The sequence below is a fragment of the Pleuronectes platessa genome, chromosome 7 (genome assembly GCF_947347685.1).
Source record: "Pleuronectes platessa chromosome 7, fPlePla1.1, whole genome shotgun sequence".
NCBI lineage: Eukaryota > Metazoa > Chordata > Actinopteri > Pleuronectiformes > Pleuronectidae > Pleuronectes > Pleuronectes platessa.
Window position 1 is genome coordinate 17,833,246 of NC_070632.1, and position 21,268 is coordinate 17,854,513.

Consider the following 21,268-nt stretch of genomic DNA (forward strand, 5'->3'; position numbering starts at 1 on the left):
CACACACACACATACACACACACACACACACACACACACACACACACACACACACGCACACACACACACACGCACACACACAGAAGAGGGAGAGCTTTGCAGACAGTTGGCTGACAAGGTGTTGATAATGAGCTGACAATGTCTGGCTTCAGTCCACCACTGTCACCTCAGGTTGGCATCGTTTTGGCAGCATTGCTAAAGATATACTCAATTTTTCCATATACTGTGACTAAATTCTCCAAATCAACCCCATAAAGAAGGCGATGGCCCTGCAAGTCAATGTGTTTATCCAGTAGGAGAGTGTTGGAGACAGATGAGCTGTTTGTCCTGTAGCAGAGAGCAGTAACGCAGAGTGTGAGGTCAGAAGAAGGGAATCGCTCGGCTCTGCTCATACTGCAGTCTTTGTTTTCCTACTTACGGAGCCCACAGCTTTAGTATGAGCCTCAAGAATGTTGGCATCTAATTAACATGGAACGTCAGTGGACATACTCAGAAGGACAGAAACACACAATGGACAAACGGTTACTGTCAAAGTTTGCAGTGTGTCTATGTGGTTCTACATTTACAGCATTCATGAAATCTTGAGTCAAACGATGGTTTGAATGAAAAATGTATTTAAACATTTTATTTCTTAACACCCAACTGCCATGGGCTTTTTACATAAGAAAATCCTAATAGGGAAGTGGAAACAAGCTGCTAACCCAATATATATATATATATATATATATATAAATATATAATATACAGTATTATCAATCAATCAGTCAATCAATCAATCAATTTTATTTGTATAGCACATATTGACAAATCATAATTTGCCTCATACGGCTTAGGGTTCAATATCCTCTGCCCTTAACTCTCATTACATTGAATATTTTAGGAAAAATTTGTTTTTCTGATCAAGCGGTTGCATAACATATTTTGTCTATGCAACATTATTCTTCATTTGTTGTCATGTTCGTGTTCACCTGGAAACTCCAAATACAATATTAACTCTCATTTTAGCTAGATTTTTGTCTCCACCAACCTCTGAATGAAACTCATTAATGAGAAGAAGGGAGACGATGGTTTAAATATCCACTTTAGAATACCAGAAAAAAATGGTGCACGAACATGCATTTAGTCAGGTTTTATTGCAAATAAATACCAGTTGCAGTTAACAAAATCATTTTTCCCCCACAGACCCATGTGGTTTGATCAAGCATCGAGTAGAGTACACAGCAACAGAGAAGATCTCTAAAAGCAGATTCACTAGAAAAGACTACGCCATTCGTGGCACATAGAGTAATTTATTGGATTGCGAGACAATGTTGGATGTATGGGTTATAGAGTTGTGATGAAGGGGGTCGAGGAAAGATAATAAGGGGGTTGAGGAAAGGGATGGAGGAGGTCAATTGAAGTTGTCACATGGCTGAGAACCCGGATGTTGAGACTCAGGGGGGGGGGGGTTACGTCTCAAGGAGCTTCTGGCTTCATCATCCCCAAGGTTCATGAACATGGGAAGAATGTGATGTCTCCATGGCAGGGACCTAAATGGCCGAGGTTTGGACCAACCATCCAGGAGTGGGGCTTCCATACCACCTGCTGAGAGGGCAGAGGAAAGCAGAGAGGGGGCTTGGGGGGGAGAAAGGTTAGTTACGCTTATATAGGCACACACGGGTCATTGAGTTAACAAGTCAGAGGCGAGTGGATCAGAGAGGAAATGAGGTGAGGTGTGGTCTTGTTCCTGAATCTCAGTTATAATAACTCCATTACATAAAACGTGCATAGGAAAGTCATAACTTAACAGATGAGATGAACCATCACAAAATATATACAAACACACGACACAGATTATACATATACAATAATAAAAAATATATATCAGCACGGATGTTTCTAGAACAACCAAATCGACAATCGAGCAAAATACCTCAAATCAGTTTATTACAGTGATGAAAAGCTCCTCCATTCACACTGGTCAGATCCACGAGCCCCCACTAGAGCTCTGAACCAGGGGGAGCGACATGCTGTGTAATTACTCTGCAGTGACAGTGTATCATTGTCACTGTCAGCTGGACATGTAATGGTACCTCAGAGATATAAAAGTCAGTGATTCACCCACAGTCCACTTTACACCACTGGGCTGCCTTCACCTCCGAGCATCGCCGCGGCGCTCTGCGGTTGCTTAGCAACCCAAGGAAATTGGAGGTGCCTTTGAATTCAGGCATTTTAAAGAGGTGATTTATTGGAACGGCCTTAATGATAAATGCTTCCATAAATCTGGAATATTCCAAAGGCTATTTCTATGTATTCATCATTAGAAGAGGATCTAATTCTGGTCACGGACTCTGCAGCATCACAGAGCTGCAGACCTGGCGCCTGATGGAGCATGAGGCGGTGGCTTGGAGCTACATGCAGGGTGGTGCATTATTATGGTATAGTGCAAAAAGCACAGGGAGGGAACATGGCCTGTTTCCATGACATCGTAAACAGGAAATGGGAAGGGACCCGTGCTGCCAGAGGAGTCCAAGTTGCCAGAGAGGTCAGAACGTTCCCATAATGTGAGCCCATGCACTCAGAGGGACAGACACACACACAAACCCCCCCTCCCCACAGCTATATTTATAAACACTAGCACAATTAATCACAAATATAAATCCAGCAATGCTTACAGCAAATTTTATCTACACCCTTCCCACTCTCTCTTTTGTCTTCCTTGGAGTGAGAAATAATAAACGTGTCCTTCTCACGTCCCTCAGTAGAAATTGGAGCAGGGGGAGAAACCGCCGCAGTTCTTTTGGTCGCCTCCTCCACGTAGGTCCCATCCCCTGCGGTCACCATGCCAACCTGTGTGAGGAGGAGGCTGCGAGGCCCCAAAGAGACTCGATGAGGTCCTGGGATAATTAGCAGCTCATTATGGAGCCCAGTGAATAGACCAGCGGGCTGGAGGAGCCACAAGGGAGAGAGAGGAAAACACACAGGAGCTGAGCTTCACATCAAAGCCTCTCGCTCACTTCTTTACATCACACAATACAGAGGAGGGAGAGAGGGGAGAGGAAATATTGCTCTCCATTCACACCTACAAATATAGCTCATAATCCCCAGTTTTTAAGCTTTTGCATGTGTGTGGTTGTGTGTGTGTGTGTGTGTGTGTGTGTGTGCGTGTGTGTGTGTTATTCATGATCTCTGCGTCACAGCAATCTGATTTTTTTTTCTTCCCCCAGAGGCCTCAGTTGCTCTACAAATGCTTTAAAACACAGTGCCAGTCCGCCTACACACACACAGACACACACACACACACACACACACACACACACATACAAACACTCACAATGATTTCACTCTTGAACTTAAGCTCTCATAAAGTACGGGAACACAGTGTGAGTGCCAGAGATCCCCAGTTAAGCCCCCCCCCCCATGCTGCATCTCACCGTGTTGGCTGTGCCTCTGTTTAGCATGCAGGCAGACTGACTCTAAAAACCATGCACATCACGATGCCAGGTGACCCATATTGCAGTGCGGTGAAGTTTAACCTTGTATGAGCTTCATTTCCTGCGTGTAGGTGCATCCCTGTATCTGCACCTGCTGCTCCCTGACACGGAGCTGATGCACGAGTGTTGATTCAACTGCTGAACCGTAGAGTATAAGAGACGTAATATATACATTGCGTCATTTGAAATTGATGTTTCACACGCACGGTAGCTACCTTTCAATATTTAACGTTGTGGCTCTTTGATATTATTGGACCTGCGCTGATTCATTGAAGTAGAAAAATAATCCATGGCTCTGTTCACCAGTTTTTCCTGAGGATCAGAATCCACCTGCAGGAGAAGCACATTGGTATTGGATACAGACGAGATCGGTCTGCAGAGAGAATCCCTTCTCACAGGATTGAATACAGTGTGACCCAGATTGGATGTTTATGAAAATATACAGAAAAATACTGCAGTGAGGGCCACGCGCTCGAGAAATGCGAAGCAATATAGAGAAAAAGCTGTTAGTGTCCATCTGTTGCAACAGCAGGGGGCGCTCCGCTTCTACTTTGGGGATATTTGTGCCTCGGATCAGTTTTCTGTGATGTTGTGGTTTGAATCCCAGACACGTGATAGATGAAAAGGTTTGTGTGAAGTGGTTGCATGGATTTCTGGTCATGTTTTAGGTCTCGATCAGTTCGTCATCATGCAGCCTTTCAACGGTATTATTTATGCCATGTCGGCAGTGCACCACCTGCTCCCCCTAGCGGTGGTGAGATAAATAAATTACCAGAGTGAAGAGGCAAATATTTGTGCTTTTTATTCTCATCAAGTGAAACTTATTACAACTACATGCTGAATAAGTCTGTCTCGGTTGTGTTCTTCTGGTGCAAATATCCCAAGATAATGGAAAATAATCAAGATAATGACAAAGAAATCTGCAGTTTTATTCATGAAGTGTGTCTGAATATCTTCTGCTGCTATGTATAAGTTACTTTCAGGACGTTTAAGTGATTTAGCAAACTTCAGTCAATTTCCTTTCCATTTTTGGCCTCATGGCACATGACAATCTCTCAATCTTTGATGTTCTAACAACCCCCTCCCCCATCACATGCAACTACAATGACAAAATCAATTCAACAGCATAAGTAGCGCATTGTTTAAAAAGGGTTGTTTAATTTAACAGAAATTGTCAGACGAAGGCACATGATGCATGAAGATACGACTGATTGATCACAGTGCACCAGAGATGAGAAGAGAATGTAAACCTGATCTGTAGTTCTGCAGGTCAAACTTCCTCAACTGCGTTTAAAAAGAAACAACACAATATGATGCAGTCGCTGACAAGAACAAATATCGACACAAACAATGTTAAAGTGGCAGACAAACATTAAAAAAAAGTGGTCTGTGGCTTCATGTGAGATCCTTACAGGCAAAGTTCATAAGACAAACAAATAGCATTAGTCAGTCCATTAAATAGGCTCATAATTCAACACTTAGAAACTGTAATGTGCTCCTCCGTCATCACCACAGAGCACTGAAGGCTGTTTGTTGCGTCTTTAAAAAAAGAGAATTGCATTTTTCCTCGGAGAAAAATGTCTTGTATCACAGTATAACCCATTGCCTCTTAATCACATTATTAGTAAAAGACATGGAGAGTGGGTAAAACACCCATAAGACATGTAAATACAGAGAGCCGAGTGTTTGCCTGGGTGCACATGCATGCGTCACTGCACTGGTGATTCGGCCGTGTGTTGATATCACCATGCTACCAGCGCAGTGAGAGTCATGTTTGACCCCAGAGAGAGGAGACAGCTGGTCTTATCACACACCAGCAGTGGCTTCTTCAGTGGTTATGATCTCTCATGCAATCATTAATGACAGCCCCCTCTCCCCACTCCAGACAACACCGACAGCCTGTCACTGTAAAAATATTTATATAAACAAACACACTCCTAAAAAGAATCATTCTTTAAATCAAATATATTGCACTTTGAACACGATGACCAGTACACGGAGAAACTTTAAGAGACGACTGACCGCAAAAGTCAAACAAGGCAATCATAAGACAGGGGCGGGGAGTCGTCGGCCTCCAGGCTGCCAGACCAGTTGATCAGGCCTGTGGGACAATTCATAAATATAAAAGAGTTTCCCATGACAGCAACTGATTTATTTGATTTCGATTTTTCTGCAATAAAAGCTAACGTTTCCTTCAGTGGGGAACCCTACAGCTGCCTGTCAGGTCAGTCCGGGAGAAAGAAACGCACGCATAAGCCTTCTTGCCTCTAAAATTGTAAAAGTAAAACTGTGCATTGTGGGTGAATGTGCATTTTCCTACCCTACAAGATCAAACGCCTGATATGACCTCCACTGAACATGCTGATGTCTTTGCATGGGGAAACTGAGCCGAGCATATTTGCCACTCCGTTTAATGTGGAACCATCTTGTGCGCCTGACAACTGACCACAACATGAAATCGTTGAAGCAACAAGGAGCTTCAGGTAACGTACCACACACTCTCACCGCCCAAATGTTCTTTTCTAAACTCACACTCGCAAAGACTTGGTTCTGCTTAAGACCCTGGACGGAGGAGCATCATCACCACTACCATCTGACACAGTCGCCTTTTAGCACCGACCGCATTGAATAGCCCTTGATAGGAAAAACGTTCCTCACCCGTGCGAGGGATAAAGAAAATAAACACGTAGAAAACCGGTAATTTCCTCTTTGCCATGCGGGAATGTATCAGCGCGAACCTTCCTCTCCCGTTCACTTCAGATTTGTTTGAGCGCAGGGGGGGGTAAAACATTCCCTCTGCGATGTGGCTTCATGTGGACTTTGACTTACTTTCGCTTTACATGCACTTATTTGTGACATAGGCCTCAGTAGGTTCCTCATTCAAATCAATAATTCAAAGTTTAAATATATACACTCGTTCACCTCTTTGGGTGAAAGTCTGATTAGAAAATCTAGTTAAGTATGGAGGTAATACCAGAAGCCTGTTAGCTTAACTTAGCAAAAAGACGAGAAACAGGCCCAGAGAGCCTGGCTCTGTCTAAAAGTAACAAGTTCTTCCAGCGTCCCGATCGCATGTACCAATATGTTACGGGTTTATGTTAAGCTAAGCTAAACAGCAGCTGATTGTAGCCATACAGATGTGAGTGTGGTATCGATCTTTTCATTTTACTATCAGAAAGAGGGCAAATAAGCACATGTCGACGTAGCCTTCTTCTTCACCATGTGCACGATTGCAAGAGTTTCAGTGATATTGAGTTAAGCTGAGGCAAAATGAAAAGAATAACCATTTTCTTCAATTTGGCCTGATCTATGGATTCTATTCTTTTAAAACGTGGTAAAGAGCGAGTCCCATGTTGCTGCATTGTGGTGAAAAGCATTTCTCTTCACCCTTGCCTTTTGGCCTTTTGTGTCCTGTGATTATTAGTTTTTCATCAATCAGTGAGGATCTAACAAAATATACTGTTATAAATATTAATGTCACGATTAAATGGAATTATTAGCTACAAACATTCAAGTTAAGACAAGAAAATCACCAAAATTTCACTTAAAAAAACAAAAAACAGTGACTTCTGTAGATGAATGGCGATCGTGTCCTCTGACGATTGTACAACCAATCCTCTTAGACTATCCTAACAACTGACAGTGTGGCGTTATTGCTGATTTCAGTATGGTCAGCCGAGCACCAGCAACCTGTCCATGGCGTACTGTAAACGGTCCAAATTCTTCCAGAACATGGTCAAGAAGCAAATCCCCAGGAAGGTGGCGACCACATGGTATCGGCTCCTCATCAGTGGGGCGGCGAACTTGGCAACGGTGGAGACGCACACCAGGATGACGGTGATGATGGCCAGCATGATGTTGATGCTCTTCCCCAGCAGAACCCGGGCGTCGTGGCTCTCGAGCTGGACCGTCTGCTGCTGCTGCTGCTGCTGGAGCTCCAGCTTGGACACTCGCGTCTGACACGACTCGAGGGCTTCCTGAAATAAACACGAGATCGAGAGAGAGAGAGAGAGAGAGAGAGAGAGAGACTTCACGGTTCTGAACATTTCCAAAGTGGCTAAAGGGTATTTTACTGACCTTTTAATCCTCCATTACCCAAATTCCCCCAAACCCTTCATTATGTATCACAAGGAAAAACACGAGGATGGAGAGGGAATTTTGCGGTCATGAATGCCAAGCGACAAATGAGACGATTTGTTTCGTAGAGTGTTCTCTGATGAAGGGGAAAACTTCCCCCTCACTGTGGTAATGATCTCATTAATTCTTGAACAAGCTTCACCGATGTGCTGAACATGACCTACTGATCCCCCAACGTGTCACATTTTTATGTAACAACCTAAAAAAAAAAACACACGTCTAATAGAGCGTGGCAATTTTCTGCCGATCATGTCCATGACTGAGAGAAAAGTTATCGAGCCTGCCCTCAAACCCCAATCTGATCTTTGTGTCCAAACCTGATTCCTGATGTTTTTACTGATTACTTTAGGGGCATAAACAAATCAATTAGATTGAAAAGTCTTAAGAACTGCATCTGATCCACACAGTCATCTTAGTTGTTTACGTTTTTATCGTATCAATATTTTTGGGGTTGGATTCCCAGAAGGGTTTGCTCATTTTTACATAGTACAAGTACTTAGCTTATGAGACCAGATGTGCTTGGGTTGAGACATCCTGAATCTGAAGTTTTGCCCAATTACAGTCACGTACAGTGTTAAAAATCAAGTAGAAAGCCCAGCCAACATGTCCCGACCCAACCATCCTTTCAAATGTTTTGTTCGAATCCATCTCTGGTTGGATATCCACACACTAACCTGTATGTCCCTGGCCCTCTCGTGTGCCTGGTAGGCCACCCGCTCCTCAATGCTGGCCAGTTCCTGCTTCAAATTCGCCATTTCATTTTGGTGAAGCTCCGTCAGGTCGTTCAGCTGGTCTTCCAAATGTTCATATCTGTTGATCAGTGCAGAAATATTATTATTCAATCAGATTTTTCACACTTATCTCAAACTAATGATACATTTAGCATACATAATGTTGTGTGTTGTATTATGTAAGTACAAAGACATAATTGGAATACAAAATACCTGTATCTCTCTTCCTGCAGTGTTTGGCTGAGGATGCCAAACTCTCTCTTGAACTGAGCCTTCAGCTCCTCCATGTCATCCTCGAACTGGCCTTGAGCTTCTTTAACCTCCCTCACCTCCTCCAGGCTCAGGGCCAGTCTGCCGTGACTGTCGCCACCTGCTGGCTGCTCCTGACTGTGCGCCTGCCCCGCTGACACCCCTCCTGCCGCAGGGTGTCCGTTACTGTCTGCTGAAATAGAGGCGCACTCCGAGGAGCACTCGTCATCACTGGGGTACTTGGGCTTGCTGACCATAGAGGTGCTGCTGCTCAGCCCCTTTCCTGCACTGTCAGTGGGTAACGGAGAGGAAGCATCGAGACTGGTCTTGAGGTGGGCGATGTTGTCAGCGCTGCCAAACTTGTTCCTGATGAGGTTGGCGAACTCTCTAGGTTTGCTGAAGAAGAAAGGTGGCGAGAGAGAGACGCCTGGTCCGATGGTCTTGATCTTGTCCATGGTCGGGTGTCGGCCACTGCCCGTCATATCCCTCAGCAGCTCTCTGGGCGAATCCCTGGGGATGGTGCTGTGCTTGAAAGCGGACGGATGAGGGGTGGGGCTGTGATGGATTTCACTGTCCTTCATCTTTCGATGATACTGCTCCAGCTTCTTTTGCATCTGAGCGATATTTTGAGCTGATTTCTGGTTCTTCTTCTCAAACACCTGCTTGATGCGCCCCAGCTGCTGCTTCTCCGCACTGTTCACCAGCTTCAAATACTCGGCTACATTCTCGTCTCTCGCCGTTTGCTCAATCTTCAGCTGCTCTGTGACTTTCAGTATCTTTTGCTGGAGGTTGTCCAAGCAGGAACGACTGCGCTGGATCTCGAAACCGATGGCGGGACCAGGACTGGAATCACTGAGGTCCAGATCCAGATTGTTCTCTGAAGAACCCCGCCGCATCGATACAGGGAGGTTCAGTAAACTGCCCTCCGTGCTCCGATCCTGCAAGAGGGAGAAACAAAGTTATTCAGAATGAAGCATTTAGGGAGGATCTTAGACCACAGAAAAGTGTCTTATCAGCAAAAGATTAGATAAGTCATCCAGGAAAGTAAATATAGGGCCGAAAATTCCTATTCCATGCATCACCTGAGGGTTACTGCCTCTTGTTGGGATGCCTCTTCTACCAAGTTTCAGGGTTATATCCATGTCTGTCCTGATTCATATGATGTAGTGAAGACTTCAAAAAGGAAATGAATAAAATGTATTTTATCTTAATAAATGTATAAATTCTTGAGTGAGGAAAAAAATGTGGTCTGTGAGGTCACATCTGAATTTGACTTTTGACCAAGCTATAATAACAATACAAATACTTTTTAATAAACACGTCAGATCACACCATTCCCGACTGAGCCGCATATTCTGTCGGGAATAGCGGGACGAAATTTGTGGCAGAAGAACAGAGAATAATAATATATGTGCAATCCATTGCATTACTTCACACATAATAAATAGAAGAAATATAAGTTTTAAAAAAAGGGATAAAAACAAATAATAATAACTAATAATATAAATGGACAGATAAAATGTAATATAATTATTAAAATAATGTCTACAAACATACTTAATCAAAAGCAAGGCTAAAGAGATAAATAGAAATAGAAAAAAGTGTATTTTGTGATATCAAACGTTCAAAAAATCCCAATGAGTTCATCCTTGAGTCCAAATTAACCATGGATTTAAATTCAAAGAAATTACCTCATGGTATTCCTGAGATATTGCATTCATAAGAGTCTGTACATATGGACAGACCAACCACAGTTACACTACAATACATTATCAATCTAGAAGTAAAATGAAGGGAGCCTTATTGGCTGTCCATTACAATCTACAGTTACATGTGGCCAATGTGTTTACAACAAACAGTTTAACAGACAGTTCCAAATTAACAGTTCGGATAATTGGGTTAAATTGTTTAATTGCTCAGCAGACTAAGCTGTAGATGTGTCTCCAACAGTTTCACTGCTCCCACGTGTCTCTGCAAAATGTCTGGTGAGTGAAACGTTGCTGAAACAATGAACATAAGGTTGTCAATTAATCTCATTTTCCTTCAAAGGTCTGTTTACACGTATGTTAGAATGTATCCATATACAGTTCCTCCACACTCTACTCCCCTGCCCGGATATTGCCGCTGTGAGACCATCTGGTGTGTATGTAATGCTCTTATACGTTGGCACATCTGCTACATTTTTGCGGCAAGAATTTAATCCTGTTTGTTTATAGTATAGCTCACAGATAACAGCTATTAATGTGTATGAAAGAAGTGGAGCGTGCAGACCTAATGTAGGTCAGTGATAATGTCACACAAGGCCACACGCCTGAGGAAATCCCTTGTCCAGACAAAGTCCCCTAGTTTTAAACAAAATTACCATTTCCCTGATGGCGGCTCAACATTAATGACTGTGACTGATGTGTAAATAGTTCACTGTTGAGCAGACACCTTTTTGAGGAAGAGAGACTGAATAAATAAGACTACACTAAGCAACTTTAATTATGGCAGGCAAACTTGAGACGCTCCAAAAAGAGGAAGCTGGGGGGAAAACAGCGAATGAAAGCCTTTATTAGGTTTCCGAGCAGGATTTCTTTTTTTGCTGAAGTGTCACTTCTCTGCAACAGTGACATAAGAAGCCCTGCATGTTGATCACAGCACAACAGCACAGCAATGATAGGAGACGCAAGCCTAATACAAAGTGTTGTACAACAAGCACTATGGGCCGCACAAAGCTCCACTAATCCTTAACAAATGTAACACTGCTAGTTTCAAGCAAATAAACAGATCACAGCCGACTTAGGACTCAATCCTGATTAGCGTTTCCACATCAGCACATTATAGTTGCATATTGCAAGATAAGTACCTTCACAACTGACTCACCGACGCTCCTCCACACATGACTGTCAGGTGGACGGGGGTGTATCAGGGACATTGTGTATGGCTGGACGTCCAAACTGAGTCACATACACACTGATTCTAAGACTTATACAAAAACACATTCACCTGATCCGATTACACACGTAACCTTCCCATTTAATTGCCTTTGGCACAATCACCCTGTTAAACTGGTTTGTTAGGTTAATAGAGAGAGCAGCTCCAATATCGTCCCGGTCATCTCTGTTTATTACTAGAATGGGGTTTCACCATAATGCGCAACACAGAAACTGCTTTGCAGCCAACTTGTTTGTAACAACACTGGCTCTGTCATTATCCCTCTCAATAACAACAGGATGAAGTGCTGGGACATTTGTGTTTGACACAAGATGAATCCTTGTGATCCTGGTGATGGCAGTTTTCCTGTAAATCCAGTTCAAAATGTCAGTTTGCCCTCTGGGATTCATGACTACATATCTGCGAAATCACATGTTTGTTTTGAACTCATTAGCATTTATTTTATTGGAATTGATTCTTGCCTGACACTCTGAACTAAGATCCGACCTTTGTTCAATTTGTTTGCATTTGATCCGGTTAGTTCAAGTTTCACATTCTCATTTAGGGATCACACTAATTCTTTTGTATGTCATCAACACTAGTTTGAAGGTACAAAAGGAACATTCTCACCATATAGCGCTGGAGGCGAAGACTGCAAGTAATCCTATGAGTCTAGGCCACTCTGTTACTGAACAGATCAGGAAGACTTCTGCTTCTATCGTTTAATATGGTCTTAACCTCCTGCAATTGTTGCAAAAGTCTAAACTATTCCAAAAAGAGTTGGAGTTGGAGTTTTCACACTGCAAACGAACCACACAACTTGGGTGTGAAAGTTGCCCCTATAATGTTTTTTTGTGTTCTCTACCTGTTTGTATTTATGTGATACTTTGTATTAATTGCTGCCCATCTGGAGCAGGACTCCCTGGCATTAGATATTTTGTTAACTTCTGGTTAAATAAAAAAATTATATAACTAAATTGATTTCAAATTAAACATGGTAATCATTGTGCCAGCTAAAGGTCAACATGTTCACATTGTCGTTGCAAGAATGCTGCCATGCTCTCATCATTCAGTCCAAACCACTGCTGATGCTTTAAGCTAAAGGGCAACTTCCAGGCTGTCAACTCTTACTGTTACTCTTACCCTTACTCTTAAATGTGTGGTTTATTGGTTTCTATGTGCTTGATATTATACTGTCCATACATCATACTTATTTATCAATAGTGTGTGGCTGGAGAATGCCATGCTTATTTCAACAAGCGTGCCTGCAGTATTTCAGCCTCTGTTCTTGTCCCATTCTCTCCCCCTCTCTGGCATCTGTCCTTCTCGAACACAGGACTCATTCTCTGCAGAGAAAAAAGCTCACTTTGTCGTGTCCTACCTCTGCTCTGTTCGGGACTCCGATGAGCGAGCTACTTGCATATGGATTCACTGGCCTTACGTAGCCTGAGGAGCCTTGCACCCAATCCCCTCTCCTCCCGGAGACCAATGAAAATATCTCTTGACAGAACAATTAGTTTCACAGATAAGCTGAGCTTTTGTCAAACCTGTTTGTCACACAAAAGATACAGTCAACTAATATCTTCCCTTTTAAAGAGGAAGTATGGGACAGGCCAGTGTGTAGGTTGCTCATGTTACCCAGTCTTTTTAGTTTTCAAACGAGGAATACAAAGAACTGTCTGTTCAACCAGAAAGCTTAGGCAACATGCTCTTTATTAAGCACTGGAACTAAGCTGGCTCCTCTAAGCTTTTACCAAATGTTCCATGTTCTGCTCCGTAGCATTAGGGAGCAAATAGAGGTCTAAGTGTATTGCTTCAAGATGTTGTGACATCATTTATTGGGGATGTTCATATGAAACAGTGACCTGGCAACTAGTGATGAGTCACTGTTAAGGCCTGAAACAAAACCAGGCCTTGACAGGGGTGGAAGTGTTTGGAACGAGCATCAACAAAACTTCCATTTTCACACTAATGCATCAAGTGAGCGTAAAGCCAGATTTGTCTCCAACAGCTGGAATGCTAGGCGTACACTTTGTGTTAGAAAACACCATGGCTCTTGGCAGGACGACTCCTGATTCATGAGAGCAGCTCCAATGACGCTGATAACACAAACCAGATGTTTTAAACTTACTAGAGACCAATGTTAAATTTGACATCGGACATTTTCCCTGATAAGATAGTCGGCTAAAATTGTACCATTTCAATCTAATAAGCCAATTTCCACCACCGCTGCTGCCGCGACTTAAGAGTTTTACCCATAACTGCTGGAGCAATCTGAGGGCCTCTCTGGATGAGTGGCTCTGCTTAATGAATTAGTCTCATGCTGATGAAAATGTCCCTCCAAATCTACAGAGAAGCTGCCCTACTTTTCAGTCCATTTCTCCCCATCACTTAAGCAGTTCTCCAGGGGTTGTTAAGGTAGGAGGGTGAAGGAGAGGAAGGTTTGAAAGCCCAGGAACTAGGGGAAAGGCCACACTGCAGCAGACGGCAGCAGCAGAGTGCAACAGTTGGATGTTCAGGCCCAAACTGAGGTCACAAATTGAAGCCAGGTAAGAGTTTGATGAGACTGTGGGACCATCTAAAGTGATTTAACCTTTCTAGGTTGTTCTTAGGCAACACAGTTAGATCCTCTCTGTGCTCACTGACTATAAGTATATAGTTTGCCTTTCACACATGCACTACACAGTGGGAGGTTCTCTACATAGACGGGTTCACAACAATCAAATCTCATTTCCCAGTTGGATGTTGGCATCCTCTAAGGTACCCCTCTGTCATGGTGAGACATTTATATTGTTTTTGTTTTCAGTTTCTAACACCAAGTTGATGAGGTAAGAAACCTCATCAACTCGGCCCCTCGCTCGTGGTGTATTCGCTGGTCCTTATCCTGCTGTATTTTCACATGGGTTCACTCAGACGTTATCCGGCCGACAGACAAAACCGAGAGGGCTACAGAAACTGAAACAGATAAGAGATAAGGCGATGGAAGTACTACAAAGGGATATGGTCCCAAAATAAGCTCAGAAGCACAAATCATCCCAATCATCCTCATCTCCACCAACAGGATCTACAAGAGCCCTCTGTGCCCCCGGGGTGCCTCCCTCACACCTAAGCCCCTGCATAAGCTCCCCCCTTCACCAGGCTGCCCTACATAGCACACACAGAGTCTGTGCAACAGCGTGACCCATTTTAATATGCTCTGACCTCACTCGACAGCATAACATAAAGATCCAACTGCATTAGCCTCAATCTTGACCCGACAAGGGAGAGCCGCTTATTGTTCTGCCCCGGAAATTTGCACAAATATCTGCTGATTTTTCGGGAGGGGGAGAAAAGTCATGGTGAGTTGCTAGAAACTGCAGATGCTGCTTATCTTGCACTGCAGTGTTCTCTCTCTTGGATCAATGGTCTGGTTAGCGTTTCAGTTTTTCATGCAAAAACATACACTGCACCCCCTCTCCCCCACTGCAGCACCGGAGGAGGCAAGAAACGAGAAGCAATCCAAAATTGAAGCCGTGAGCTGGAGTGTAGCAGAGAAGCACAACTTACTTAGGTTCCAGTGGTTGTGCAGTGGGTGCATTCTCAACACTGAGCTGCATTAGTCTAATACATTGTGAGTCAGATTAGCAGAGCACACAGAATCTAAGCCTGTTCATTGCTAAGCTAGCTGCCCCCTCCACAAACAAGTCATCTTATTCAAACAGGAAGGCACTGCACCACGTTATGAGGAAGTACGGTTTTCAAGCAGTCACAATCACAAGCTGTTATCTGCTGAAACCATCAGTTCGGGTCATGCAGTGAATCACATACATGTCGCAAGAGTTTGCAGCGATCTGTATGAATAGATTTAAACGATCAGGCTGTGGCGTGGTGTTTGGTTCATAGGGTGGCACTTTTATCACACTTTCTATATTTCCATTCTCTCCGTTAGTGCCTCTCTGCACCCCAAGAAAAACACACAGAAAAAAAAAAAGGAACTGGCACACTCATCGAGATGGAACAAAACCGTCCCTTCAGTGGAGAACAGAGCCACAGAGGGGAAGAAGCCTGCAGTGCTTATTGGTATTCCTTCCAGCTGATCCTCATGGATACAGACACTCTCCCACTCAGGACTCACACAGGGAAACCGGAAAAAAAAAGAAACGGGGAGAGTGAGAGCGACAGGGAGCACATCTTTTGATCGGAGAGCTGACCCAACATCTCCTCCTCCTCCTCTCATCTGCATCCAACAGCTGCCTATGTGGTCTTCATCTGAATAAAAGAGGGGGAGGGAGAAAAAAAAATGGCAGCAGAGTTTGAGGTCTTAAGTTTTCTGAATTCCCAGGAGGTCAGCAGAATGAATTGCTTAAAAGCATATTCGCTATTATCTCATAGACAAGCTGCTCCCGGAGTAAATCAATAGCCCATTAACACTCTCAGCGTCTGCTTGCCCCCATCAACTGGAAGGATATTGATTGGGATTCAATTAAGATAAATATGCAGCCATATTCAATGCACTCAGAGTGAGAGAGTGAGTGGCCGCGATGACAAAGTAGGGTTTGTAAAGAGTCAAGCAACTCATTAGCCAAGAAAGTGGCACTTGATAAAAAGAATAGAGCAGGGGGACAATGTTTGCAACTCAATGAATCACAACACGAAGCATGTTAAAAAGGATGCCAGTTACCCAGACATGATGACTCATATGTTTGGCCTTTGTCTGGTGGCATGAATGTACCGCAGCCACCACAGGTGAGGCAGGGGGTTCATATTAGGACAAGACGGGTCACTGAGAAATGGCCAGCACAGCTCGGCAGGCCCCCATCCACTGAGGGTTAAAGACATTTGCTGGAAATGAGCCACTCAAGCTGAATTGTTGCATCATCATGGCCTCTAACCCACTATGTCTTCTGCACAATGGCTTTTTGAGAAAAAAAACTGGAATGTCATTTGCGGCCAATAAAGGAGGGGAAAGCAGCATTAAACCACCCGATTGTCAGATAGGTCCCTTCGTACTATTGCGTTTATGGTTACACAGTGGGAAAGTCATCGGCTCCTTCACTCTTTGAACACTTATCTGCTTTGTAGACGTTTTCATATATTTTTGCAAGTTTTTAATAAAATCAAAAACTGGACTGGATTCCACCTTCAGTGGAATGAATTGATAAGACCTGTGTTATCTGAGTTCCAACAGTTGACTGTGCCACGAAGTACGCAACAGAGATAAGATCATGTTGAGGCATAGACCACAGCAAGAGAAAAAACATTGCTAAAAGGTTTGACGCACAACGGCAACAATAATTGTGAACCGGGTAAAGATTAGAACCACCCAGACGTTTTCTGGAGGTGCCCGTCTGACCTTACTGGGTACTGGGCAAGAAGCAACAAAAAACCATCGGTCGATCTTCAGCCAGTTTAAGAAATGAACTCCAGGAAACGTCCACACTGGATCTGGACCTTCTCCAGAGAATGTCCTACACAGCAGGACTGTGCAGCAAGCAGGAGGCAGGACATGTTGTATGAATTCCATTCCGCCATTGGCCCGTATCACCAAAAGCTCTCCAATCTCGTTGTCTTTCTAAATTGACATCGTCGTCTCTGCCGTCCAACATGTATGAAACCTCTTTTTCATATATTCTCTCGGTTTTTTTCAGCTATGCATCCGACATGTGCTAGAAAAATCATCAACGCACTCACTCGCTTGCTCCGAGGGAATTCTACACTTTATCTTGCTGTATTCTCACATAAAACGGACACTCCGGAGAATGTGAGGAGTAACTGATGGCAGCTCAGATATTTGTGTTCTCACATAAAGCCCCTCTGAATAATTCCAGGAAACTATCCAGCGTTCAGTGCAGGTCTGAAAGAAGATTAATTAACGCATGGATGAAGGTTGTAGCGACCCAGACTTTTTCCTGAAGTTGCCTATCTTTGGTCAGGGAGGCGAACAAGAACCCATCGGTCCCTCTTCAGAGTATCAGACCTTTCAATAATTTCTAAGAGCATGTTTTCACCTCGTCTTTATGGGATATTGAGTAGATTGGAGGGTAAAAGTGTGATTTTTTTCCTTTAAGCATTAAATCTTAGACACATTAAAATGTGCAAAAAGAGGTAGAGTCTCAACACTTCCTGTCACAAGCTATTTGAGTATTACTCTTCTCCTTTAGAGAAAAAGTTATTGACTCTACTTCACTTCGACTTTGTGTTGCTCACAGGCCAAGGGCTTCGGAAACAGAGCCCAGAGGACCTGAGAGCTCGCACGAGCTGCACGATGCGGCTGAAAGACATGTCACCACCACCTCTGAGGAATAAGGTGGCGGCTCAACCGGCCTGAAGGCTCGTGCATATTCTAGCATTACAAACAAAGATGCTGCATGATACTTGGCTGACTTTCTGGTTGCACAAGTATCGCACTTGACAGAGCATTCCTGTCCTCCGAGTCAATGTGACCGAAAGCACCTACTCAGGTTTATCTGTTTGATTGCATCATCAAACCACGAGAAGACATTCAGTCGCAAATAGTTGGACTGTTTGTGTCTGAGCATAGATGCATCTGTATGATGTCAACACAGGTGACGTTCAGTCAAAAACATGTCTGACAGTAATCAGGACATTTTTCTATGTGATCATCATCCACTCTTTGCTGTGGGTTTAGAATGAATGTTTACAGATGATTAGATGTATAAACAGTACTACACCCAGAGCACATTTGGCATACCTTATTATATTATGTGTCTGTTGTTAGACTCTGTGCTGTTGTATATAGAGCGACATAAATAAAGTTGTAATACCATAAATTCGTTTTTTACTATATATTCTAAATGTCAGTGTCACAAAGCAGTACCCAGCACCACCTCTCATATGGAGTATGGTCAAAAAAGGTCACACATTTAGTTTCTGATTGACTGCCAAACCATAACACCTGTCCGATTGAATACAAATACATTAATCCTGCCAAAAAACACACATTAAGGCTTGAGTCGGAATAAACCACTAATTATCTTATTTTCTACAGATTAAATGCTCTGGTAGGATTTAGTTTAAACTGCTGGACTGAACTGTATTATTACTTCAACGAAGGAGGTTACGTTTTCCCCTCTGGTATTATAAACACTTTCAATCTGACCACTATAAACTATGGAGTGATTATTTGATTCGTGGATTGACAAAAACTCCCACAAATTTGATTTAAAATCAACTGAGAATGAACTTAATGCTCAACGGAAAATGAATCTGATAATTAACTATGACAATTAACTAGAAATGAACAAAAACTAAAAATCCAATGACAATCCTGTGAACATCACGGGTTTGTGTAGGTTGGCAGAGAACGAATTGGAAAACATTATCCAAGACTTCACCATTTTCTGACCTTTCACAGATAAGGAAAATAACAAATTGAAATAAAATCATTGCGACTTTCAGACTAAATCTCGATACAGAGAAAGATTATGATCGTCCCATCTGGATATGGAAAAACCCCATGACGTTTACAGAGACCGGCACCTGAAGGCTCCTCCGCGATGGAGACATTCTGTTTCTATGACGAACACATGTTCACATGTTACATATGAGCAGCCGGGTGACTGGGGCTCTTTGTTAGAGGAGAGATATGCAGCTGCTGCTTTCACATGACGTGGATCTCACATAGACTACAGTGTGTGTGTGTGTGTGTGTGTGTCTGTGTGTGTTTCTCGCTGGTACAGTAGCCACACAACAATGGTGCACAACACACTCACATGATACTCACCATCCGGCTGCTGAGGTGTTTCTCCACTTCGCATAAACTTCGCACGGACACGCTGGCGCTGGGCATAATAATGTTAATCCGGAGTCGGAGCTTCAGCCCGGAGACACACGATCACTTCTTCTTCTTCTTCTTCTTCATCCACCTCGGTTCAGCGGCAGCTCAGCACTCACTGCCTGAGTCCATGTTGAGATCGGACCGGCTCTCCCACTCTCTCTCTCTTTCTCTCTCTCTCTTTCTCTCTCTCTCTTTCTCTCTCTCTCTCTCTCTTTACACACACACACACGGTCGGCCCTCCTCAACAAACTGTGTGAACCTAAGCCCCGCCCACTCATATCGCTGCACTAGGAGGGGTTAACTCTTTGAGCGCGCGTGCCTGTCGCTGGGAGATAACACTGATCGCACAGTTCTCAACATGTGCAATGGACACACAGGGATTTCAGTTTGTTCCACTCTCCCTTCTCCATGACAGATGGGGTTTCATTTTGGAGTGAGACATAAAAGATGCAGGAGAAACCAGATCGACAGAAAATCAACTGAATAGTCATCTGCAACTGAACTGAGAAATCAAATCACTATAATAATTTGTCTTTATTATCTTATTTGAGACAATGTTATACACGTATATCGATTTGTTGATGTATGGGCAGCATTAAGGGCTAACTATGTAATGCAGTCATGTTCCAAAATTTGTATAAGGGAGGTTTCATGGGTTTAAGCAGTTCCAGTGCAAATATAAGAGTTTCATTTCTTGTCTGAGGTTGTGGGGAAATCTAAAACTAAAGTAAAATTCAAGAGCGAGCCATGCAAACTGTAAATAAGTTAAAAAAAATTATATATATTTCCAAGAGGGTATTCAATTCAATCAGGGTTTCTGCTAGATTTCAAAACAGTATGAATCATGTACAAAATTCTAATGAAATCTTTCCTTTATTCCAAAGTGAATAGCAGGTAAGCAAAGCAGTTCCCCTGGACATGATTGTGTGTAATTGAAAAACAAACAGTGACGACTCATAAAACATAAGAAAAGTGTATATATTTCAGTTAAAGTCAAATGAAATGGAGAGGAGAGTATCACACTCACAAGTAACATATTGAGCATATATTGAATTGTGTAGACTTAATGGCACAATCCGTTCATCCATCCATCTATGACGTACACCACACTATCTTCTGAGGGTCTCGAGATTACCTGGAGCCAATCCCCGCTGACATTGGACCAGAGGCGGGGCACACCCTTTACCTGTCTAATCTTCATGACAAATATGTTGCATATTCTCTCTATGCCATTTCTCTCAATTTAACACAACCTGCTGAGGCAAATGACTGAAGAAAAATACAAATGTATTGTAAACAGTTGGTCTAATAAGCCGCAGCTCAGGATGACATCTTATCAGACTGTAGAAAATCTTGTAATTGTAAGATTAAAGTTAAAGATAATGTATAAGATTCTATTTGTTTTTCATAAAACCAGTTCTGCTGGTTCTACTTTGCAAAACCAGCATCACTTCCCCTCTAACATCCCCCAGAAACCCCAAGCAGCCATGGGAACAGTCCAACTGGCCCTTTCTCTCACATTCATTCAGCTTGGAATGAGCTAATCCACCTCAGCACACATACAAAAGCCCATGTTGCATCACAAATCCCTCAAACTTCACAGAAACAGACCGTTTGTTTGTGCAATTGTAAACTGTTGGGTGGTTTGCAAAGAGATGTCGAGCATGTCCTCTTTTGTTTGCACAGAACTTACAGTGAGTGAGCGAGTGCGCCATGCGTTGACATGCATTAACCTCTGTGGTGCAGAGAGGACGGGTCAGGCCACTCAGCGACGTGAGAGGGTCGGGGAGAATCACACAAAGCAGCCGTTGCATGCATTGGACAATGGGCGTCTATGAACAGCAGCAGAGTGACATCATTCATGCAATCAAGTTTTAATGTTGCTATAACGCAGCACACGTTCACTGGGTAACTACAGCAAAACAAAGCTTATAGGAATCCCTGGTCCGCAGACTGCTAATGAAAAATGAATTGGCTAATAATGA

At 43.1% G+C, this 21,268-nt stretch overlaps 1 protein-coding gene across 3 annotated transcripts; it reads right to left on the reverse strand.

Moving 5' to 3' along the window:
* Positions 1 to 4,611: 4,611 nt before the first annotated feature.
* Positions 4,612 to 19,505, reverse strand: LOC128444377 (transmembrane and coiled-coil domain protein 3). 3 transcript variants are annotated; one of them, XM_053426849.1, is made up of 4 exons: positions 19,219 to 19,505; positions 8,555 to 9,528; positions 8,285 to 8,420; positions 4,612 to 7,450 (listed from the first exon to the last, which is right to left on the reverse strand). In XM_053426849.1, exons 1-4 carry the CDS (start codon positions 19,261 to 19,263, stop codon positions 7,145 to 7,147), a joined length of 1,461 nt encoding a protein of 486 aa, XP_053282824.1. In that variant the 5' UTR covers positions 19,264 to 19,505; the 3' UTR covers positions 4,612 to 7,144. The 3 variants fall into 3 exon arrangements, with proteins under 3 accessions (XP_053282824.1, XP_053282823.1, XP_053282825.1); XM_053426848.1 differs by having other exon boundaries at positions 19,230 to 19,502; XM_053426850.1 differs by lacking the exon at positions 19,219 to 19,505 and adding an exon at positions 15,053 to 15,428.
* Positions 19,506 to 21,268: the final 1,763 nt, after the last annotated feature.

Coding starts and splice junctions, on each gene's coding strand:
- LOC128444377 (XM_053426848.1), bottom strand. CDS start 19,295: ATGCCCAGCGCCAGCGTGTCCGTGCGAAGTTTATGCGAAGTGGAGAAA. Junction 8,421..8,554: donor CTGCAGGAAGAGAGATACAG/GTATTTTGTATT, acceptor ACTGATCAACAG/ATATGAACATTTGGAAGACC. Junction 7,451..8,284: donor AGAGGGCCAGGGACATACAG/GTTAGTGTGTGG, acceptor TGTTTATTTCAG/GAAGCCCTCGAGTCGTGTCA.